Source organism: Hesperophylax consimilis, chromosome 9 (genome assembly GCF_061612785.1).
Source record: "Hesperophylax consimilis isolate HC1 chromosome 9, BYU_Hcon_1.0, whole genome shotgun sequence".
In the NCBI taxonomy this organism is placed as follows: Eukaryota; Metazoa; Arthropoda; class Insecta; order Trichoptera; family Limnephilidae; genus Hesperophylax; species Hesperophylax consimilis.
In genome coordinates, this window is record NC_142844.1 from 11,365,732 (window position 1) to 11,392,360 (window position 26,629).

At 32.2% G+C, this 26,629-nt stretch overlaps 1 protein-coding gene across 2 annotated transcripts in view; it reads right to left on the bottom strand.

Moving 5' to 3' along the window:
- LOC149420907 (facilitated trehalose transporter Tret1-like) overlaps positions 1-25,185 on the bottom strand; it is a 47,648-nt gene extending 22,463 nt beyond the window's left edge. The window contains exons 1-3 of one of the 2 annotated variants that reach the window (XM_089635280.1): positions 24,866-25,185; positions 15,288-15,423; positions 2,224-2,438 (exon numbers count right to left, since the gene is read on the bottom strand). In XM_089635280.1, the coding sequence (XP_089491406.1) occupies positions 2,224-2,438; positions 15,288-15,423; positions 24,866-24,901 (387 nt within the window). In that variant the 5' untranslated portion in view covers positions 24,902-25,185. The remainder of the gene's footprint in view (positions 1-2,223; positions 2,439-15,287; positions 15,424-24,865) is intronic. The other variant, XM_089635281.1, reaches the window with a different exon arrangement.
- Positions 25,186-26,629: the final 1,444 nt, after the last annotated feature.

The following is a 26,629-nucleotide window of genomic DNA, read 5'->3' on the forward strand; positions in this document are numbered from 1 at the left end:
GAAGTAGAAGGGATAGTCAGCGGCAGTGAAAATAATGAATATTTTAAATAAATAAAAAATTTAAATTATGCTTTAACTTTATTTGGCAAATATGGCGATAAATTGGAAATTCAACAATATGTACATATACCAATATAATGTAATTTATATATTGTGGACTAGTATATATATAAATACTAGTGGGCCCGGGCAGACGTTGTCCTGTCACAGACATACGTCATTTTATGTGGACCGCATTTACCTGTTGTCGCTGTTGTCGGATATTTTATGCATTTGACATACATAGAATACAAGCTAAAATCACATCCATCGTAGATATTGTTTTGACGTTTCATTTGATATCAATAATTTTAGCAGATTGTTAATATTTATCACGACAGAAAATAGGTAAAAATGCGACCAGTACCGCTATATACTCTTAAAACTGCCTTGAGGTATATGTCTTTAACAGTGTGACAGATTGCCGAACGAATACAATTCATAGAAAACACTTTCTACATACATTTTTCGATTCATCTCTTATTTAAGTGTAATAAAAAATTAGGTAAATAAAGATTGATTCCTGAGTCTAAACACTATTGTTGTTTTAAATTGTATTATTGTAGTGCGATCCTATTTTCCTATAAAAAATCCTTAAAATATCATCCAAAATATTGAAGGGGGAGGGGGTTGGATGTATTTTTGGATAATAAAGCACAAAAAAAAATAAAATTCGTTATTTTTTTTTTTTTTAATTATTAAATCTGGACAACAGCGTCACCTATCGGGTATTAACCATCCTATGTTTTAAGCTGGAACCAATCATACTCAATTCACAAAATTTCATTGAAATCGGTGAACGAACACAGTGATATGTGATTTTTAAATATTAAGATATACATTTTTTAATAAAATAAAGTTCAAACATTATAAAATTACTTAAAAATAATTTTTTTTAAATAAATTAAACTAATGCCAAAAATATATATTTAAAAAAACACTATTTTTTTGCGCCGTTGAGTACCCCTAACCCCTTAAACAAAACAGTACCCAGGAAAAGCGTCAAAGGCAAAAGTTTTGCATACCCATGTCAAAGTCAAATATTAATGTCTTTTAATTTGATTTTACATGTTTAGAGGGGATAGCTTACCACATGTCGTGTCACCTTCATGCCTTATAATTATACCCAATACCCATTTCATCGCAGTTTTACGCACTGAGCGTGTTTCAATATTGTTATTTCTTGACTTATGGAATATTCAATTATGACAAACTTGTATTATAATTGCTTAGGAAGAAGCAACAAACTCAACGATCAGTTATTTGGAAATTACACAGAAAACTATCAGAAAGATAATACTTAAAAATATAGAATGACTGATACTGACCAAATATTCAACATGTTTGAAGTACTAGACCCCACTAAAGTACATTTTTGACAAAATTACCAATTTTAAACAAAAAAAACTAACTATAATAGACCAGTGAAACGAGCGTACATACAAAAATAAAATTCCGTGGATAAACACAAGCTTTGGACAAAGACACCGCAAATACCAGGCAACAAATTTATTCAACAATTTTACTAACGGTACAAAAAATGAGGGAAAAAACAGTTCACAAACAAAACATATTACAAATATTATATAGAACCGGACCAATAATTGAATACATATTTTTAAATATAATTTAAGATTTTCACGGCCAAAAGTATTTTGGTTATTTTTTTGGGTGTTATGCCGTGTTGCAACGTGTTGTAGATAACGTTGTCCGAAACGTTGGCTAAAATAGGAGTTGAGTTGAGTTGAGCGCAAAACGGCATAACACCCCAAAAAACAAACAACAAAAATACATATTGTTAGTTTTTAAAACTGCCTTAATTATTTTATTTCTTAATACTTCATTTAAATTCGTTTAATTAACATAATTCAAATACAGACCATTTTATTTAAGTACACACATGTCACATAAAATTGTAAAATGGTGGCCGGGTAAAGCAAGAGGTTAACACTACCGAATGATATTTTGTAAAAAAACTTCTAACGTATCAATAAAAAAAGAATAAAACTGGGGTTTTTAATACATTGAACATTATGGTGTTCCAGCAGTTTTCATATGTATCTTAATATATAAGATAGTATTTAAATAAGTACGAATATATGGTAGAATTTTTTTAAACTAGAATTACAATACGACTCATACCAACTCTTCTGCAGATTTCACACATTTAGCATTCTTACTTACATAAACCTGAGTGGCTGGAAGCACAAGTCCCACACAGAATCCGGTACAGATCCTCCCCGTCAGAACCACGGCGTAGTTCTGCGCGGTGGCTAGCACAGTCCAGCTGGCTGCCCAAAGAGGAGATGCTACCAGCACTGTTTTCCTTCTCCCCAACACTTGCATTAATGGTCCAGACACAAGGCTGCCTATAAGAGCACCCACGGGAGGAATTGCACCTGAAAAAAGTACTTAATTATCGGTATGTATGATACCCACGATTCCATGGCAAAAAAAGAACATTACAGGGAAGTGAAGACAAAAATCAAACAAACCCTACCCTACCTATTCTTTTATCAAGTTCTGTTTTGTGACTGTTCGGTTTTATCTGGTTGGAGAAATCTACATTTCTACACATTTTAAACATTAATTTGGCGAGATTTTTTATTTCGTTTTGAAAATATCCAAAAAAATCGTACAAGACAATCACGAAGGAGTAAATTTTTAATATTATTTTATAGTTAGTTACTACATCAATATCTGGAACACTATAGAAATGACGTAGTCTGCTGGCACAAATTGCGTTCACTTAGAACGGGTTGTTTCACAGAATTTGAACAATTCATCAAATTTCAAAATTGATTTTCAAGTTCTCTGAAGGTTATATTCAGGTTTTGTTATTATTTAAGTTTTGTTAAACAACTGGCCAATAATAATATCATAAGAGAGCTTGAATATAACTTTCACAGAACAATCAGTGAAATTTGATTATTTTTTCCAATTCTGTGAAACAGAAACCCCTCACGCAAAGATCTGTCCAAATTTCACGACGCCAGTGGTCACATATCGAGAGTTTTTTTTGATACTTTGAGATATTCTGCTACAACAGTTAAGATTATTATATTCTGATTTAATAGATTTTCCATTCCATAGATGATCTTTTAAAAATCATGGTCTTAATTCAGAGAAGTAATTTATTTTTTCACTGGTATTCGCCTATATTAATTGCTTTATATACAAGTAAAATGTTTTTCTTTTGATTTTGATTTGATGTCATTTATTTCTAGTCCCGAGAATCTAAAAGAAGAAATTATTTCCCTAAATACTGTCTATTTATGAGACATAATATGTTTGGAAGAAACAGTAACGAAATGACGAGAGACTCAAATATTTATGAAATAAACAGAATCATTTTGATGTAGGTACATAATATGATATATTTTGTCATAATTTATTAATATTTGATGCCAACCGGGTATTTATTTCCTCATTGGTTGCAGTGGCCAGTCATTTTTTTCTTTTTATTACACGGAGAAAAATGAGTAAAGCTAATTAATTAATAATCTCTTCAGATTATTCGGATGAAGGCCGTTTCTTGATAAACTTTTAGTTCATTCCTAATATATCGGAAAACTTATTCATACATCTGCCTTGATAATATATAGTGACGAAATGCGAAAATACTACGATTTTTATAAAAACGTGTTCCGACATCGTGATAATACTCACTGTGTGTATTTTGACTACATGTGTCTATGTATCGATTGCCTTAGATAAACAAATAATTACCATTTTTAGATATCATCAAAAAGCAAGAATAATGATTTTCCAACTAACCGAATAGTTTAAACCAAATTTCACCCGTAAGTTAAATTGGAGACCCATCATTATTGTAAAAACAACAAATTGAAATCAGATACCTACTAAAAAAACACCAGTTTACTGTATTTCGTGAATTTAAAATCTCATTAAATCTTAAATTAAACTTTTAATAAATGTTGAACCAAATCACAGTGATATTTGAAAAATTTTAACATTACCGTTTTTCATGAACTAACTTTGTATGCTGTGCTTACGAACAATCGAAAGTGACGACCGATTTGCTCGATTTTTGGAGGTAGGTTTTTGGAGGACCGTAGTTTTGTCAGGTTTTAATGCCGCTTCAGTTCAAGTCCAGAGATAAAGTTATATTATTACGACAAAAGAATAATCACGATTATTTAATTTTTGTTATGTAGACGTAAGCACCGAATCAATTGAAATTCTTATGTTCAAGCTAGTCTTTGTAGACCATCATGATTGATAACGTAACTGGTAAATTGAGCTATTATTTCTCTGCGCAAAGCTTCAAGGTCCGCAAATTTGAACGAGTGACGGGAATAAGTACCAATTCAAATTCTAATGAATGCTTATGATTACCTGTGTAAGTACAGCAGTATAGCACTCATAGAATCCCCGATTCGAGTAACAGAAAAAAATGTTTATTTAAATAATAATGCAAAGTGGATATTCGTGTACGTATTTCTAAATATTTACTTGACGAAGGATAGTAAATATGATTTCAGTACGTACCCACCCAACTCAGTGCCTACAAATTTTATAAATTAAAGTCGCGGTATAAAACAAATAATTCAGTAAATTGGAATTGAACCAATAAATTAAAATATTATTCGAGTGAAGTAAGACTACTTCCGAAACATCATGATTAGTAGTGCTTTTATATTTTTTTGGGGCGTCGCTGGTTTGTTTTAAGCCCAGTGAAAACGTATTTTATCATCTTGAAATTAATTTTTAAGCACAGAAAAACTTATACTTTAACGTTGGTTAAAAAGTTTGATGCGCGTTACAAAAATTGCAAAAAAATTGAGAAAAAAATTTTAAACAACGCAAATTCCACGTAGGTACCTAAATCAAACAAGAATTTAGATTTTTTCTTGTTGGCATTTTTGTTTATACCAGTGGAAAGTTGGAGATATAATAATAGAAGAGTATGTATGAATGTGAGTTTGGCGGTCGGTCTTCTCTGCCTATGCGGGGCAAAGACGTGATGGGTAGTTACTTTGTTAGTTGTAGAAAAGTTAGAGAAAGTTAAAATAATAGTAATGGACATACAGCCAAAACGGCTCTTCGCCACAAAACAATAAAACAATTTTAACAAATATTTGATGCTCGTACATACATATGAGCGTTGAACACCAAATGCGTCCTGTATGAGATTTGTGTGGTATGATTATTCACATCTCCTCGTATGGATCATTCACGCTAGCTGGGTAATGGTTTAGTTGTTAGTAACACCGGTGGTAATACATTTAAACCTACTACCGGGAAACGGCCTACGTCTGAGTTCTCCATTGTGTCCAGAGTTGAACATATATAACACTGTATGTTATTTATTATCCCGAGTGATTGAAGCTGCAATGCGTTGAGTAAATTCTACGACAAGTACCGTACAAATAAAGCGACCGGCTTTGCCAACCGCAAGATTTGCATCTGAGGTTTATGTTAATTGAAAAACGAGAAAGCTATTGCATACTCGGGGAGGATAAAACCTGTTTCTAGCTAGATAATTCAATCTAAGCAGAATGGCATCTGCAAGTACCCTTGTCTTAAAACTAGGTACCAAGCTTAAAACGTCTTTTCATAGACCTGTTCATATTGTATGGAAATAAAATTGCCTTATATTAAACATGTGCAAATTAAACGATAGTACAATGTTTTAACAAATAAAACAAATACGGTGCTTTAAGTGCCACAAAAACACAGTATCTACATACTGGATAAATTGGTTGTTTATTTTTTTATATAAACGCCTAAAAAGGTTTTACATAAAAATGATACATGATGCAGTGTACATAGGAGAATATCTGTATTATACAGGAGATACTGACGGTAAATAGATGTAATCCATTGTAAAGTAGGTACAAAATAGATCAAATGTAAAATTGTGATTACAAGTATAATGAGAATATATTAAGAAATGATTTTAAAAAAAAGGAAAACTAAATAAAAAAATATTAAATAAACAGCAATATTAGTAAAACGTAAGAGTAACATAAAGTAAAAAATAAATTACAACAACACTACATATAAGACAAATCATTAAAACTAATTTACCAACTCTACTCTAATTTGTAGGATTCGACAAAGTGTTGGTATAGATTGTGCTTAATTCTATAAATGAAGTCAATAAATAAATCAATAGAGCCCCCATACTTGTTGCCCAGATCATGCATCATATTGGTCAGTGAGTGTGTCTGATAGTTGGTCGTGTATGTATTGCAGAAGAATGTTATAATTTGTCTTGTATATTCCTAGTCGGCACATGGAGTTCAGTAGTGGCAACGATGGCAGGACTATCAATTAAGTTGTTAATGATTCATAATATTTACATTTACCATTTAATTTAATTAATATCATTCATCGAAATATGAAAATGAAAGTAACTGATGCTTACCGTGGTTTAAAGCCAATTAATTCACCTAGATTTCTAGTTCTAAGAGAGCGTACTCTTTATATGATCTCCCCTTCGCGTGTCTGTATAGAGTTTTCAAATTCTAATCGCAATTAATTCAACATTCACTGCTCTAGGCTCTGGGTCAAATAATAACCTATATTTAATTTTAAAATTAAAGTCTCTACTCAAGAAGGGAGAGAGAGATCACTTTCTGAGATTGCTGTATCTAGGTACCATCACTGCCAGCCATTTGTTCCAAATTGTATTTACGAAAGAAAATGTAGTTTCATGGACATTTTACAATTAGTGGGTACTCGAATTAGGGCTGTAGCAAAGTTTTCTTCTAAGTACCAATAGAAATTGTTTGAAGTTTTACTTGGTTTAAAGACTTTCTAGAATAATAAATAATTTAAATGTCCTTTTCAAATAGTCAAATATATCGAGAACACGTTTTCTTTTCATAATAATTACCATGACTGAATGCTACAATATCAGTATGTCAATATCAATACCAGTATTTCTTATTAACACGTGTTCCGCTGTCCTCACAAAACATTCGCTTTTTACTGATACGTTGTTAGGAACTCAGTCAATTCAATCGTTAAATGCCTGAAGTCTAGTTTTTAACAGCAAAACGAATAATTTGATCAGATTTTTAATAAATGAACAATATTTTATAGCTGTAAGTTTAGTCCGAGCTCAATGAGAATTTGAAAGCAAACAGAAAGCTATTATATACGATTATTGTATTGAATTGAATTTGGTAACAAGTCAGGGTATTGGTAACAGGAAGAACACCATAAACACCGAAATACAACTTGCTGTATTGTAATTCCCGTCGAAATAATCGTTTAGTCTCGTTAGTCTAATGTATGTGGAAAGGAAGCAAGGCCTTTCCCAAAATAATATATGTTTCCCTTCAACCAAAGTGAAGTTACCGTTTGATATAATAATGATCGTTTATTGATCTATTTACTTCGTTAAATTACTGAATTAAAAATTACACGTAACTCAGTAAACCGTAGCGTATATCATTCATCTTCACAACATACATAAAAATAAATAAATAAATTTATACGCCTAAAAAGGCTTTCACATAAAAGTGATATATTTTGCAGTGTACATAGCAGAATAGCTGTATTATATAGAAAATACTAACAGTACATAGATGTAATCCATTATAAAGTAGGTTAAAAATGGATCAAATGTAAAATTGTGATTTCAAGTATCTTCTTCTTCTTTCGTATGGTGGGGGGTCAGAGGGGGACATCTAGATCTGCGAGCCATAATTTCAAGTATAATGGGAATATATTAAAAAAATATATACTTATATAAAACAATATTAGTAAAACGTAAGAGTAAAATTAAATAAAAAGGAATTTAGAATAACACTACATATAAGACAATACACTAAAACTACGTTACAACGCTACCCTAATTTGTAGCATTCAACAAAGTGCTGGTATAGATTATGCTTAATTCTATAAATGAGTCAATAAATATATCAATAGTACCCCCATACTTGTTGCCCAGATCATGCATCATATTGGTCAGTGCGTTTGTCTGATAGTTGGTTGTGTATGTATTGCAGAAGAATGTTATGTTTGTCTTGTATTCCTAGTTGTCACATGGAATTTAATAGTGGCGTAATCATATAACATTTTTTTTATTTTTTATTACTTAACAAATGTTTACATGTTACATTTTTTTAACTACCATACTAGGCTAATGCCCGTGCTGTGGTAGTTATACATGAAATAATAATAACAATGACATAAAAGAACTAAAAATACTATTTTATAGAAACATAAGTATGTAAGAATGAATCATACATGAAGTAATAATAAAAATAACTTAGAAGAACTAAAAAATACTATTTTATAGAAACATAGACCGGTCAGTGGTTGAGTGGGCATAGCGCTTGGGTCTCACCCGAGCGTCGCGTGTTCGATTCCTCGGCTGGCTAAGTCCTCCATCACAACACAAGCAACATTTTCGGCTTTCTGTGGTGGTAGTAGGATATTTTCAAACATTGTTGGGTTATTCGTAACCCGGGAATGTTTGTCTTTCTTTTGTTAAAAAAATAAAAATAAAAAAATAAGAAAGAAGTAATGAAAAAGAAAAAAAAAACAAATTTAATGAAAAGTAAAACTAAAAACAAATATATTAAAATTAATAGTTAACTGGAAAATAAAGAAAAAATTATATGTATATTTAGAAATATACAAATAAAAATTAAAAATATTAAACATTGTGATTAAAATATAAACATAATTAATATAAATTGTTTAATGCATATCATTGTTTGTGTGCAAGTTTATTTTTTGTCGGTATTATCTATAAGACAACATGTTTATGTTCAACACTTAATTTTAATTTTCGTGATATGAGACAAGTTGGAAAGAAGTTTTTATAATTTTTAACTTTTTTTTTTAACATTGAGTCCGAAGTGTTTGTCATTCTTTCGTAGTGAAAAATTAATATAGCGAATATATACAGATTGTGTTCAATATTATTATCAATATGTTTTCGTTTATCTATAACGAGTAAAAAATAAGGAGGAGGTAAGCTATTTGATCATGGATGGTTTAAGCACTTACAGAAGTAAAGAATTACTTCCTCATTGTGGTGTCAAATGAATGATTAGAGCACCGTGCCGTACCGTTGCACGGTGGATTTCACAAAGCACAACATTCATTAGCGTATGACTTATGGAAATCTCTAGTGTGAACATAATCGATAGCGTCAGTCACTGAAATAATCGAAAAATGTTTCAAATTAATCGTTCGGAGATTTTTATGACTCGTTTCCCCTCCTGTAACTTACGAAGAAGGAGATGGACACAATATTTCTATTAACTTTTATGGCTTAGTGCTGCTTGGAATGAATTTTGAATATTTAGCAGCAAGTATCCCTGCAGTCATAGATTCGTTTGATTTGGGAATCTTCTGGATAGTTTTTTGTAGCATTTCTTATTCATATTTTTATTTGTATAAAATTTAGATTTATTTGAAAAATCTCATAAAGATTGCTTTAAAGGACTTGAAAATATCTGCATTCTTTTTCCAGCGTTTTAGGGCCATTTATGACCGGGCGTTTATGTTTAAAAAAAGTATTTTTATATTTTTTCCTATCATGCAAAAAAACGTAATTTTTTTTTCGTTTAAAAGTGAAATAATGTTTCTTTCCAGTTTGTGTAAAATATTTATATTAGATGTCCTCGATACTATCGTAACAGTCCGCTAAAATTTAAATTTATTTTTAATTATATGAACAAGATAAAAGTGAAGTAACATTATTCTTACGAATTCCCCAAACAAAACTATTGTATTTTCGAAATGCCGAGTTCTTAAGTAAAAATGAGTGAGCGTTTTTGACAATATTTCTGAGGTTTGATATTAAAATTTTATTATTTGTAAAACATAATGTTTATTTTAAATGCATATGCCAGAATGATAATTTAAACTAGTTTCTAAAACAGTATTTGTTTTTACGGAAAATAAAAAAAACATAGGATTATATAGCGCATTTGAAATACACAGAAAACATTGCAAACTGAACAAAAGTATTAAAAGTACAGAAAAGTAAATATAACTAATAGTAGCAACGTAAATTAGTAACATAGTAACATATTCTGTGAAAAACCTTTTTTGTGGTTAAAAGAAAAAATATTGTAATGTGTACATTTGTTTGCACATGCTGCAATCGAAAAAAAATTAAAACATTTAATTTCACTTTTTTTATGGTGTATCGTTTATTTCGAAACGTATCTCGATATAACGCAAATCATTAGATTAATCTAACTTCGTATGTTTTCTCTGTAAGGACAAGATAGATAATGTTAAAAGATTGCTAGTTGTGTCGAAAAAAAGTCAGATTATAAAGGCATTAGGTGCTATTATAAATGTTAGAAAATGACCTATTACCAGAGTGGATTTTCCTCATTGCCTATGCTTCAAAAATAATAGGATTTACAAATGTTTTTTAACGCGGAAAAACATGGTATTCATCTTAATAAGCATCTATATCGGTTACTCTTCATTCTTATTTTCTGATTCTGAAATGAATAACAGATTTTTATCAACGGAGTTGACAGAATTATGTACGAAGCCATTATTTTCATGCCTGGTAGCCTTAGCTAACAATGTAGTCATGTCTAATGTTGGTGTATTTTAGCTGTGGAAAAAAAAGTGTGACGTTGTCTTCCTGGCATCAATTTTCCTTAATGAGGTATGGAATATTATAATACACAGTCTATACAAGGTCTTTTAACAATTGCTAATTATAATGAATTTTTTTCATACCGAATACCTAGAATGAAACAAATAATTTCCGAATAGATATGTGAAATGGCTTTAGATATATTTGTTGACCAGTTATCGATTGCCATGTACTATCCTATCTTATACTTTCCGCCTTTTTCCTATCTTCTTGCTCTCCGTACTCTCTTTAGCCTTACTGCATACCCCATTTGGTATCGCCACATCACACTTAATCCGTGCAGTTGTGATTTCAATGCAATCACATGAATAATACCCCACCTTATTCAAAGCAACAAAGACAGAAGTTTAACTTTTTTTATTGTAGCGATGCCTTACCTCTACCAGTAGCTTCAAAGGTTGAGTTAAACAATTACTTGAAGCGATTAATGAAAAATAAAATAATCAGCAATCGCATCTTGAAAAGTCATGAACAAGATTTTAATGCTGCGTTGATGGTTACCTCCGTGGTCAAGGGGCAAAGTTCTCGACTAGTAAAGCTGGAGGTCACGGTTTCAAATCCCAGCGTAAATTTTATTTTAATAATTTGTGTTATTTTACAAATTACTCATTGAAAATAACATAGTATATTTGCGACACGTTCCAGAGTGGTATATACTATCAATATTGCCCTGGTGTCAGGCCACCATTCAGAATTGAAACGATGTTTGAAATGGCTTTGGCCGTGTTTGGTGACCAGATCTGAATAGCCGGGTATTTCCCTATCTCCTTCCTCTTCTCACTATCTTTAGCTTCACAACATACACCTATTGGGGATGCCATAGTCTCACTGGTTCCAGATGGTTGGGAGTAGTTGGGACTCTTGTGCGGTTTCACATTTTTTTAAAAATTACCAAGCTATTATTATTTGTCATATTATTCCTGGATACTAAAGTCAGAATAAAAACATGTAGGTGTTAGATAGAGGTACATTTAGAATAATTAACTTCCAAATGTGTTTAGATTTAAATATTGAAGACAATATTAGTGATTTCTAAACGAAAATCTGAAACAGAAAAATCAGAAAAGGAAACGGTCACATCTGGGACTCGAACCCAGGACCCTTGTCTTTCCGTGACAGTGCTCTACCAACTGAGCTAATGGGACCCTATTCCCCTCGGTCACTTTTAACTGTATCATACTTCGAATAAGAACCACTAACATTCTTATTCGAAGTATGATACAGTTAAAAGTGACCGAGGGGAATAGGGTCCCATTAGCTCAGTTGGTAGAGCACTCTCACGGAAAGACAAGGGTCCTGGGTTCGAGTCCCAGATGTGACCGTTTCCTTTTCTGATTTGTCTGTTTCAGATTTTCGTTTAGAAATCACTAATATTGTCTTCAATATTTAAATATTACAATTTGAGGTTTTACTCAATAAAGTTATTCCGAAAAATAAATATTCATTCTAGACTTGCAGAAAAGTCAACAGATGTTGCACATTAAAAATAAAAAAATAAGATAGGTTTATCGACAAAGACGCTGTCTGGATTGCATTTAGTTCGGGTTGAATCTTGCGATCATACATAAAGATAGTTGCCAATAAAAATGTGCGGTGAAAAAATGAAGACAATGTTAGTGGTTCTTATTCGAAGTATGATACAGTTAAAAGTGACCGAGGGGAATAGGGTCCCATTAGCTCAGTTGGTAGAGCACTGTCACGGAAAAACAAGGGTCCTGGGTTCGAGTCCCAGATGTGACCGTTTCCTTTTTTGATTTTTCTGTTTCAGATTTTCGTTTAGAAATCACTAATATTGTCTTCAATATTTAAATATTACAATTTGAGGTTTTACTCAATAAAGTTATTCCGAAAAATAAATAGTGTTTAGATTTATAAAAAAACCAATAGGTGTCGTGCAATCTATCCACCACCAGGCATTTACCATTCAAGTACCTAATAATTTGCCGAAAATAAAAATGATTACTAACGCGTTTTTAACAAGTCATGAATGATTATTTAAAACGGTAAAAATATTCATTACTCGGCACTGAGGATGCACAACTGGCTAATTTGTTTGCCTAAACTTATACAAAACTGGTTTATCTTACTGGTTTGGTAAGCAAAATAGTAGATTTTGTTTATTATATATCATATTTTTTTTAATATTATTTATAAAATATAATATGTTTGTAGCTAAAGCTAAAGTTTATCATCATCATGGGTAATTATATTGCATCATGTTCGCTGCGATACTAACACAAACATCTACTTTAGAAATGTTTGCAAATAAGAAAGTACAGACTAATATCTGGCTCATTCGCGTTTTTTTTGAGTTACAGCTGTTTCACTTACATTTTAGATCATTTTTATTATCAATATTAATGTGAGACTAAAGAGAGTGAAATAAATTGTAGGACGGCTTTTTAACTAATTACAATCAATGAATAAAATTGCAAAGTTTTTCTTCATTGATGGTTGTTTTAATTTATAAGAAATGATTATAAAATTGCTCCTTCAATCACAAGCCGTCATCGCAACGCCTCGATATCATACGACACTCTTCAATCTGTAGATAGGCGCTTAAATAAAAATAAATTAGTAAAAGTAAGCGTCCACAGGTTATCATCGGACGGATCGCATCAAACGGATTTAAGAGTTCTTTTTCATACATGTCCGCATCGGACGGATCGCACGCATCGTCGGTAATGCAAATTCAGGAGCAACTATTCCGATACGTTCTACGGTTTGCCGATTCAGTGGATGCACCCACCCACTCGGACGTCTTTTGCATTCGGTTCGCACATACAGTTCATCCGCACGCTTCGAAAATCCGAACGCTTAATGTAGAAAATCCGATTATAAATGGCCGTCGCATCGGCAATCCGAATACAGTGGACGTATTATGTATAACGCACTACGCCTAACAAATCCATTAGATGCAATCCTTTCGATGGACGGTTACGAGTGAATGCTTACCTTTACAAAGATGATGATCGGCGGTTGTGCAATTCTTTCAATCACTCGATTTTTTGTTGGTTGAATGCGCATGGTATGAATAAGGGTCAGACAGTAAGGAATAGGAAACATTATCCATGAATCTCATTTTAAGCGTAATTATTGTAGACAGATGGTGTTGCACGCCGATCGACAATATTACATACCTATACTTATTATTGGTGTGCAAGTTATACCTTTGGTGTAATTGACAGAGGTAGACATGGCGCATGAGTTTTTTGGTCAAATTTTGTTCAAGTTGAAACGACAAGTGGTATAAGTATGAACGTGAATGAAGCAAGAAGTATGTTCTTAAATACTCTTTACACACTCTTTCGAAGATGTAGGTGAATGTAGGCTAGTTAGTTCCACGTAAAATTGAAACTTCGGTCGAAACGAAACGTGAAGGACTTTGGGAAAGGATAAGTAAAACAGGATTTTGAAAAAAGTCTGTTTTGTAGAAGAAGAAGAGAGAAAGTCAATAATCCAATTACCGCTCCGGAGCCTTGAAGAAATTAACTACTCAGAAAAACCAAGTATTCGATTTCAAAGAACCTTCATAAATATATAAACCACATATTGTGAGATTACGGGAAACAAAAGGAATTGTTAATAAATGCGTAAAACAAAATTGAGTACCTCACAATACCTCAGCCCAGAACCAAAGCTATTATAGCTTTTCCACGAAGCAATTATTGTAGTAAATATAATTATTCAGTGGTGCACTTGATTTACGAGTATTTTATTTTGATTGGAAAATTTACAGACTAAAATACGGCCACATAAATGTTATTACACTCCAACGATTTGTCGAAAGCTCTTCAGCGGTGACAGTGAAAATTTGAATATCAATCGAATATGGCAACTTTAAAATAACATAATTACCCACTGATATAACTGAAAACTTCTTTTATAATTATTATATCATACAATAAAGTGATACCCTTCAAAATGTTAATGCTGCAATTGCAAAGCTTGTATCATTAAAGTCCAGCAAAAAATTCTAATGAGCGAGTAATCATTTTGGGCGGCTTGCTTTTGCAACCTTTTTTATGTTGGAAATCGGTAGAAAGCAGAAATCTGTTTTATGATTATACTATGCTTCCTGAAAAAAAGTAGGTACATATTTTAAAATCGAAAGGTGTTTTTTAATGTACAGGGTGTTAAAGGACGCACTTGACTTACTTTAAACCAGTGATTCCTGACATTATTATTTAAAATGTGAACGAAATTATGGTCTTCGGAGACATTTTTTGATAATTTGTTTTCAAAAATTTTTAAATATATTTTTAGTATAAACATTTTTTCTTTTTAAATTCTTTCACATGTCCTCGTTGGTCGCTCAGCTGAGTACCGCCCAACCCCAAAAATCTACCTCAACTGTCCAATTCCTAATGATATTCAAAAAAAAATTTGGAATAAAAAAAAACATCTAAAATTTCACCGGATACTCAAATTTCACTATTTTTTTTTTTACTCTTAATAATGTCAGGAATCGTTGGTTAAAGTAAGTTAATTACATTCTTTAATAACTCGTATTATTGAATAGTCTATTATTATTTATTGAATTGCAAAATCGATCTGCCTTTGGCCTACTGTTAAAACGAATAGTATTTCCTTTCTATAAACATATTCTTGAATGAATAAAATAAAGTGTTACCCATCCATGATACAGTCTCCACATCCGGCAGTAGTTCTGGATCCGTATCCTTGATGGAGGGAATAGCTGATGATGAATACCCCCTCACCAGGCCTATGCTGAGATAGGCCAAGGATGCTGCCAAAGTCAGTGCTGTCTGGAAAAAATATTGTTATTTTGTGATAAAATTTAAATATAAAGTGTTCTAAAAATATTCATCTTTAAAGCACCAATACTTGTCGCAAATTCTCATCACCATCCTCATGAATTCCAGATGCCTTTAAATTTTAATTAAAATTTTTGAGTATTCCAGGTACGCAAACATAATAGTATATTTCAGTTCATTTGAATCTAAGAAAGAAAAAAATAATTCATTCTTCAAATCGCTCTTCTGAAAATCTTTTTTTTCGATAATAGAGTTCTTCTGATTCCTGGAAATTGGGTTAAAAACAAAAATTTTAACATCAAAGGAGAATTTAATGGATCTTTGAAATTGATTTTTTTTAACACATGACAACCTGAGTTAGCATCCATTTCCAAAAGAAGTTGTTTACTTTTTAGCTTTTTTGTTCGAATGTATACTGGAAACTGAAAATTTATAAAAAAATCTAATAATATGAAATTATCCCTCAAATATTTATAGGTAAGTGGTCACAATGAAGTATGAATGTATGTACTTTTTGGTTATTTTTTTTTTTTTTTTAAATAAAAACCGTATTTAACCATTTTTCAGCTCTAGTTTATTTAATTATTTAGGAAAACCAACAGATTTTTTTTACATCTGTAGATAGTGAATTTATAAAAAAATGCAAATAAAATCTAATGACAGATTTTCACATACCCATCAAATTATAACAAAAACTAAGGTCCAGTACCCGTGGGCTAAAATATTAACAAAAATTCAAAATTTAATGTTTTATATAAATAGTAAAATAAGATATAAGAACACAAATAAATTACAACATATATAAAAAAAATATCCTTACTACACTTAGAATAGCAACAATCACTAATATATACCTACAACTAGACTAAACAAATGTGTTTAAAATGAATGGCATGCAACTGAACAGGATTCATAGCAACAACATGATAACTTGCATTATGTTATTAAAATTTATAAATTTTTCAATGTTAGTCGAGATATATATATTTAAATGATCTTGAATTTCACAATGTCTATATCATCAAAATTCTGAAGTTGCACACTCTGATCTTAAAAGCGTTTTGTCTGTTATTAGTAGAACATTTCTGTGGCATCATGGCAAAAGTTGATTTGTCCGTTTTAACGCATTTAGTTTATTCTCAGATTTCGTAGAAAACAGTCCTTAGAATGTGGTGGCAGAACTTCATTTCTCTATCAATATCCTTTCATAAGATATTTTCGTTTGACTTAACTTGATATGTCAAATTCTTAAAAAGGTTAAGTGGTCAAAACATGATATGTTACTTATAGTTGTTGCCATCACACAAACACAAAAATAAACATATATATCAACTTTTGGCAACACACCTTTTTCATTGGAAACTTGAAACAGTGTGAAAATCGTACAGAACAACAGAACCGTCAGTTATTATTAAGTAAAGATGTGAATATAAAAATATTTATTCAAACCGGACTAAGCAGATAATGGAATTGGCGAAAGGGGATTTGAATAGCAAGACCCTAACAAAAAAAAGATGGTTCTTATTATTTATTTTTTTTGCGTTATTTTATTTTGTTAATCACCTCAATTTTATTTGACACACTATGTCAGTACAACTTGACTCCATTTATTTACATATTTACGCGAAACGCAGCTTGCGGTAGCATTTTTCCTTTCCTGTAATTCGTGCCTCGACTCATGGAAAATTTGTCCTGTTTATATGCACCCTTACGGGCTTCAGAGTCATCGGATGAAGCTTATATGATTGTACCAGGTATTTACCTTTCACAAAATCATTTTATTGATAAGCGAAACAATCAGTGTATTTGAAGGGAATTACATTATATCGCTTGAAGCGTCTTTACCAGAGGTTCAACAATAATTTAAGTACCAAGGAAGGTAGTATGTTACCCGGCAAGTAAATTTCTTAAACCAATTCATTGGTTAGAAAAAATGCCTCGTTTTGTATTCTCCTCGAGAGCAAAAGCAAATATTTGACAATTTTTTCAAAACAACTGCACAAAATCAAAAATAAGTAAACGAAACCAGTGCTAAATTTGGACTTACGATTTTTAAATTGTTTTTATGGAAACAGGATACAATTTCTATCAAACTAAGCTTGATACTTATAAAACAAGCCATAGTTTTGCCTTAAACACAACTACACTATGCAAGGTGCAGTGCAAGCAGAAACACAACTACACTATGCAAGGTGCAGTGCAATCAGAAACACAACTATACTATGCAAGGTGCAGTGCAAGCAGAAACACAAATACACTATGCAAGGTGCAGTGCAAGCAGAAACACAACTATACTATGCAAGGTGCAGTGCAAGCAGAAACACAACTACACTATGCAAGGTGCAGTGCAATCAGAAACACAACTATACTATGCAAGGTGCAGTGCAAGCAGAAACACAAATACACTATGCAAGGTGCAGTGCAAGCAGAAACACAACTATACTATGCAAGGTGCAGTGCAAGCAGAAACACAACTACACTATGCAAGGTGCAGTGCAATCAGAAACACAACTATACTATGCAAGGTGCAGTGCAAGCAGAAACACAAATACACTATGCAAGGTGCAGTGCAAGCAGAAACACAACTATACTATGCAAGGTGCAGTGCAAGCAGAAACACAACTACACTATGCAAGGTGCAGTGCAATCAGAAAATGATTTTTGTAAATTGACTGTATTAGTCATAAGATTATGGCAGATTCTGGATCTAACCAAGAAAAAGGATAAAGTCTCGGTAGCAGAAAAACAGAATACCGGAGTTTTGATTTAAGACTTGCAGAAAATGTTAGATACGCCATCGGTAACACATGAAGCAGCTCGTTAAAACACAAAAGCTACAATAAACATAATCCTGAAAACATAAAACTTTATCAAAAGCTATTTTTAAAAACTTTAATTTTTTGAGTATTTTAAAACTCTATGCAAAATATGCTCTACTTAAATTCAAATGAAAAAAAATAATACCCTACTGACAAACACACCTACGCTACAAGGACAAAAACCGCAAATCTACTGAACATCCCAAAATTAAATTCATTTTTTAGCCAGAAAAACCATTATTTCCATGCTACAAAACTACATAGTACACTTCAAAATGAATTTAAAAACACAATGGAGACAAAAAAGTTTAAAAACCACAACAAAATATCACCAACTAAACATGAAGATGAGGAAATCATAAAAATGATGATGTACAAAGTGAGGAAATCATGATGTAACACCCTTATTTTAGGTTACCTTAGCCTTAGAGCAACTGTGACAAATCAAACGGAAGTAAACCTTACATAAAAGTGCATTCATTGATACATCAAAGCGAATTCCTATAAGTAGATTATATACCATCATTATTTTTTGTTTTCCGACAACAAACTAAACTAAAGTGCTTTGAATTTTTCAGGGTATGTACGCATGTAAATTATCATAAAAATAATTTGATATTTATTAGTATTTTTTCTGGTGACCCATTTCCCACAGGAATTTATTTCTTATTGTAAAATATGTAGATTACTTTTTTCCATAAATTGAAAGATATAATCAGAATGGATATTTAAAATCATTGAAATATGAACTTTATACAATTTACAAGGATTTTATGAAATAGAACGCAGTTTTTAGAAATAGTTAAATGACTAAACAGTTAATAGTTTAAGCCAAAACGATGCAATATCAAGTACTGAAACAGTGTAGGTACATAATCTATACACACTACTATTTATATAGTTGGTTTGTTTGTTTGTCCCGTATTAACTCAAAGACTGAAGTGTTAAGAGTTTGGAGATTTGTGCGAATGGTAGAACAAGTCGGGGACGTCCTAGGAATACTGAACACATTATCTCTGCACTATAATGAGATCCGGTGTCGAAATACATAACGCAGTTTTTTTAATACTATGTAACTATATGTAATACAGTAGAGAATGGCAGAAAAGATCGGGGACGCCCGACGAGACGCATTATCGTCGACGTAATTTAGTTTTATTAAACAATGTGGATTTCATGATACTACGTGAAGTGAATGGAAGAAAAAGTCGGGGATTCCCGAGGAAGACGAGATAATTATTTGTCGTAAAATTTTTTATTTTATTTTTTTTTTATAGTGAATACCTCACAAGAGTCCCAACTGCTCCCGTCTGGAGCCAGTGAGACTATGGCATCCCCAATTGGGGGATGTTGTGAGGCTGAAGGTAAGTGGGGAAGGGAAAGAGGAAGGTGGGGAAGTACCTGGCTATTCAGATCTAGTCACTAAACACGGCTAAAGCCATTTGGAGCAACGTTTCAATTCTGAATGGTGGTCTTACACCAGGGTGATACTGGTAGTATCTTCCACTCTGGAAAATGAGAAGTAAGTGATGAACGAAGAAAGAGGTGTAAGCAGAATGTATGACTTGGAAGTGAATGGTTGAAGTGGTCGAGGACGCCCGAGTGAGGCATGGTAAGACCAAGTGAATCAAATCTTATTACAACACAAAAATATTATTTTCACCTTAAAAATGCACTCAGGTATCAAGAACCTAGAATTCACAACCTCAAAACTTTACCCCAAACCATTTATAAGTCCCCGAACAACGCCGGGTACACGTCAGTTAGTGTTATAGTAAAAATTAGCAGGGATATGTTTTCAATATTACCTTTCATACTTAGCGTGTAGTTTTATTAAATCTTCTTTCAAATTAGTGTTAAGTATAGTGTACATAAACGAAGTGTGAAGGTCAACACATATGTGGAAATAGTAGAAGTACTCAAAATGATTGAATCAGTTGTCACTAGGTTGTAAGGCTAGGACCAATGTAGACATGGGAGGTATTAAATCTTCAATCAAACCATTTATTGGATAACCTTTAACTCTGTCATAGGTTCGTGGTTCGCTATGATTGGTGATTTAGCAGGGGTGACCGGGTTCATCGGGTAAGGTGTGTTCAGGATCCACCTGCCCATCGGCTTCGTGGCATGCTAGATTCAGAGTCTGGTTTGGGGAGACCCTTTGACCTCTCCACTGGTCTCTCAACCCATTGCCGTGCAGTCGGAGGTATATAATCATATGTCCTGACCAGAGATGTGCAAAATGGGTACCCAAAACCATTTGAAATGCAAAATGGAAATGGGTCAAAACTTTTCCATTTGAAAATGCAAAATGGTTTTTAGAAAAGCATTTCAAATGCAAAATGCAAAATACCTGTTTTTAAAATGCAAAATGGTTTCTCAGGTCAAACAATTAAAATAATTATAGAATTTTTAAACAATTTTGTCATTTAATAATGGACATCAATGTAGAACAAACATATTACATGATGGTAAATCCAAAAACACCACAACTACAGATTATGAAACCACAAAAAAATTGCGCGGGACTAATGTTGCCAACGTAAAAACATAGAAACTGCTATCTAACATTTAATATTACAGCGTCATGGCCCCATGTTCAGTATTTGAATCAGTATTTTTTTTAATGGTATCACTCAATTGCCAGGGCTCCTACCAGGGAGCAACTTGACAAATGTAAATTATCTCTCATAGCGAGGTTGAGGACCGACTGATATTTGGGGCTTATGAAAAAAAGATGAGTGGAGATAGTAGGAAGAATGTTGCAAAAAAGCATTTAAAATGGAAAATGCACTGAGAAAAGCATTTAAAATGCAAAATGGAAAATACCCATTTTGCATTTTGCATTTCCATTTGAAATGGATTTATTTGAAATAAAGCACATCTCTGGTCCTGACCAACTCTCATACATTTTACCTTCCCTGAACTTTTGAAGCGTCTCAAAAGATGACATAGGCCTTAGAATCATTTTTTTAAGGGCCTCCTGTGCGATGTTAATGTTAAAAGTATTGTTATCATTCGATGTATTTTACTATTCGATGGTTTAACAAAGTATGCTAAATATATTTATCGTATTCTCAAATAAGGTTGAAATGTGTTAAAAAGAACACATATTGGATCTTGTTTGTACTCATGTGTCAGTTCCATGATAACTCAACACAGTAACAATTCAACACATTTTCAAAAAGTGATGAAAAGTCATTAAAAACGATAAATTTTATAGTTTACGCTTATTATTATTATCGAAGTACGTTGTTATAGCCTTCTTGTAACTTTATTCCGTGCAGTTAATACATCTAAAATTTCTGCGAAGGAATTTACAACTGCATGCATTCTAGGTACAATAGTGCATCTAAATGGGTTCCACGATAACTCAAATCAGTGACAATTCAACACACTTTTAAAAAGTGATGAAAAGTCATTAAAAACGATAAATTTTTTTTTAACCTAACCTTCTTTTTTTATAGTGAATACCTCACAAGAGTCCCAACTGCTCCCGTCTGGAGCCAGTGAGACTATGGCATCCCCAATTGGGGGATGTTGTGAGGCTGAAGGTAAGTGGGGAAGGGAAAGAGGAAGGTGGGGAAGTATCTATATACTTCTTAATCTATATACTTCTTAATCCAGATAATAAAGTTTTGGTTTTGGTCACTTTCCATGACTTTATATACCCTTTCAAAGATGTGATGAATTATCATTGTGATGATTTATCCTGTCACCATTTAAAAGTGATGCGATCCTCTCTCCTGAGGTCAGATCAATTTACGGAGCGCCGTGATCACCCGGCTGTCAATCTGTCAAGGTGACAGATGACATACAAAGCCATGATATTCTACGGCAGTTCCCAAATTGATCTGATCCTCTCTCCTGAGGAAGATTGTCTATATAATATAGCGTAGTGTAAAACCTCAAAATATAATCTACATAAATCCCAAATAAGCGTTGAAGGGTTTATCGGTTTCATGCTAACTCAACACAGTGACTATTCAACACACTTTTAAAAAGTGATATAAAGTCATTAAAAACGATGAAAAATCTTTTTTTTTGATTTAACCTAACCTAACCTACTTAACCAGTTAATAATGTTTTTGTTTCATCACTTTATATAACTGTTTAAAGATGTGATGAATTATCATTTTAATGATTTATCCGGTCACCACGTACCTACACCTTACACCTATGTAATACAAAGTCTAAATTGTAAACACTTCCAATTTTTGTTAGTAAAATTAACGTACTAATTTTGGCTGTTGGTGCATGGGTAAGTAAGTAATGTGAAATATTACCGAGTAAAGCGTAAAATTTTTGACTTGTCACTTTTATTTTAAAAATTGGAACCAATTTTCATATTAGACGAGCGATAAAGTACATTCTTTATGTTTTATAATTCTTCATTCGAAATTTATTTATTTATTTATTTTACGCCTATTAAGGTTTTTACATATAAATAACAATATTTACGAATCAATACTCGCAAATAGTACAGGAAATGACTGTTTAAAACACTTGCACAAAAATAAATATAAAGTACAAAATATAAAAAAAATTAAAAATATTTTTTTTCTTATAGCCGACAAAATACTGTAAATGTGTTAATCAATTTAAATAGCTTTATCAAAATATTACCGTACTTGATGAAAAAAACTTCAATAATGTATGCTTATATATTGAAATTGATGTTCTAAATATATCAATGCGTATCTATTTTGTTCAAATGCTCGAGAGATGCTTAAATAAACTAAAAGACTGACGATACGTTACTGAAACAACAAAATACTGGATCAAATATTTTTTCATCAATACTCTCAGCTTCACTAATCCTACAATTATAATATCCCGTGATTTTTTGCGGGCCTGTGATAATCCTAATTAATGTGAAGCAAAGTATAGTTCAACTTTAGCGCTGCGCACGAAACCTATAAAATGAAACGATGGAATAAAATATTATTGCTTTTAGGTATGTATACGCCATTTGCGGAAGAATGTGAATTTAGCAGAATATTCATATTTAATTACCTACGACAAATGCCTAAAAATCACGTTTTGTGATTTAAATGAATAATGTATGGCCGGTGTTGTAAATAATTTACTTTGTTTGGAATCTAGATGCAGAAGTGTCTTTTTTAGAATGAGAGACGGGCTTGGGTACCGCCGCCCGGGAAACATTTATTGGATAAACAACACCTCTGCCATAGATCATCCTAAGTGGTTTGTTACGTTTGGTGACTTAGCAGGAGTGCACAGGTTCATCGGGTGAGGTGTGGTCAAGATTCCCCTGCCCACCAGCGGCATGGCATGCCAGATTGGAAATGGCTGGTTTGGGGAGGCCCTTTGACCTCTCCAACTGGCCTCTCACTCCTGGACTCACTGATTCCTAGATTCCTACCCACCCCTCATACCTTTTTCCTTCCCAGAACTTCTTTTTGCTCCTTTCCGTAAAAAAATACCCTCCATACAGCATATGGCAAATATGACATACACCATGAGGGAAAATATTTTTCCTCAGGCTTCCTGTGTGGGGTTAATGTAATAAAAAAATACAACTGAAAGAGGATTTTCTTTGATTTTTTCACGCCCAACTGGGTATTAGATACATGTTTGTTTTTTTAACGACATTTTTAACATCTAATGCACGAAAACATAAAATGAAAATACTTTTAAAATAGTTGATGTGATAATAGGATTCTGAAAAATTACTGGCGATAACACCATTAAATAAATAAGTCGATAGAAAATCTTCAGTGTACTAAAATACTTCAGTATGTTTACATAAATATACAGGTATCAGTCGCACAATAAATAAATAAAATGTCAAAGTAGAGCTAGGCAGTTTGTTCAATAAGATTTTTTATTCTGCTTGCTGAAATTAATTCTATTAGGAATTGTTTATATTAAGTGATTGATACGTTAAATAAGTAAACAACATCCATTATAATCACTTAATTTCTGTATACGGCAAACGGGAGTATTCAATTGTGATTCCGTGTTGGAGCTGTCGCAATAATACGCTGGAAATTGTAACGATGTTTATTTGCGAGATATATGAAAAGAATTTAAGTATAAGTATATATTATATAGTTTAGGGCTGTCAATTACTGAAAATATTACATAAAAAGAAATAATAATTGTTTAAAGTAGAAGTGGAAAGGATAAAATAAAGCAGTTCATTTTGAAAAAAATATTTTTAGTGTAAATTAATGATTTATTTAATATATTGCATTCAATAGATCTGATATTATAGTATCTATCTATACTCATTTCGTTGCTAGCGTTTTGGATATAAAGTGAGATGTATTTTTATTTCGTAGGTTGTATAAATGTATGATTGGTGAAAGTCGTGGTTGTCAATGAAGTTGGACATTTGTAAATACGCGACGAGCGTAGAAATATAAAAATATTAAAAGCGTAGAAATATAAATATATCAAAAACTATTTGTTAATTCAAGGAATAATTTTTTAGCGTCTATTAAGTGTATATCTCACTTCAAAACATACTCGTTTCTTAAATAATTGTATGACTCAAACAGCGTTAGATAAACAAGATGTGCGTTATTTTTGTTTGTTTGTGGCTTAAAATAGCAAATTAAAATAAATAAATACTTATAATATCTTACCTGTCTAGCGATAGACGATGTCATCAAATTCACCATGTTTAAAAATTTGTAGAACTCAATTCAGTTAAATTGAATGACACTTCGATAATGAAGCGAATTTAGGTTAATGTTGTTAAAGTTCGCGCCGGTATGTTCGCACTGAAAACATCAGTATATCGGGTTAAAATATCAGTTTAAAATCCGCCGCGACGATCGTCAGAAAGATCCTAATGCACCGCCAGTAAAATAGCATTTAACTATTATTCTATGAAACTTGTTTGGTTTGCCGGTGGTAATTGTAATTTCAGCGCGGAGTGTGGATACGGAGATGTACCACCGCTCGCCGGTCAATGCAGAACTGTGTTTACGAATGCGAAAATATTATATTCACGGCCATTATACTATGTATGTCCCCCGCGCGGAGCAAGGGGCCGGTGTCGGTAGTCAGATCAGCATTCAGCAGGTTATGATTTAGATTTGGTTGCCTACCTACTCGTCGTTCCTGCGGCCCGGGTAATAATAATATACAAATAACCGTTTTTTTCACGAATGGTATTTCAGGTGGGAAAGTAATTGTATATTCAGATCTTGTCACCAAACGGGCACGGAGTAGTTAAAAATATTGCTAATTTATTTAGAATCTCTTTAAGTTATTCGTATTCGTGTTTAAAACGGGATTGTAGGCCATTAACTAATGAATTGATAGGTATCCTGATAAACTTTAAGTTAACCGAACACGTGTTCATTAAAATCCTAATATTTTAGCATTTCGCCGTGATATAAGACAAACGCAGGTGGATGAACATGTTTTTCGGAAATATTATGAAATTACTGACACTTTATCAGGCAGCGGCTTGCAGTCCCGTTTATAAAAGTATTACAAATAATTTAAAGAGATTTTTAATAAATCATCATTACTCCTTTTCCATGCGGGTAAAGACATTTCAAGAAACGTTTCAATTGTGAATGGTGGTCTTACAACAGGGCTATAATGAGAGCACCCATCTTACACTCTTCTTCATTGCATTGATTAAGCAGCAAAAATGCAGAATTCGATTACTTGCATCCAGACAAATTATTTAAATAACGGTTCAACTTAATTACTACAAGAAACGTCTATTTACGTCGGGAGAGATGGATGGCATATTTCGCAACCTTCAAAGTCAACCAATTACAGGCATCAGATCATACAAAGAAGAAAATATACTACAGTCAAAACTGTCAATAAACGTGAAATTTTGAACTTTGATTGAAAAAAACTTTAATGCATCTTTTACCATCTCTCCGACATGAATAATAGTAGTCTCTTGCAGTAATGTAGGTACTATTTTTTTAATTGCGTAAAGCGTGAAGCTGAATTCAGCAGTATACCGATTCAGTGGATTTATTACAAATAACATTTAAAATGTATTATATGTGCTTTGATAGCGAAGCCAAGAATTTCTTATGATGATGATCACTGCAAAAATTGTGCAAATAGTTTAATAAGCGCTTAATTAGTAGGTAATTTTTCATACACGTTTTAATAATTCAGTAAATGTATTATTTTATGCCTCAACAGAAAAAACGAAAAAAATATTGAAAGAAAAACTACGAAAATAATGATTTCTTGAAATTAAAAAAATCGAAATAATTGATTATTTAAAATATTATTAATTTCTTACTTATTTAGTACATCTTTTAAAAGTCAGGATCACTTAATAAGAGTATGAAGCATTTCATCAAATAAAAACAATTATAATATCATAGCCAAATCATCAAAACAAAATCAATTTTATTCATATT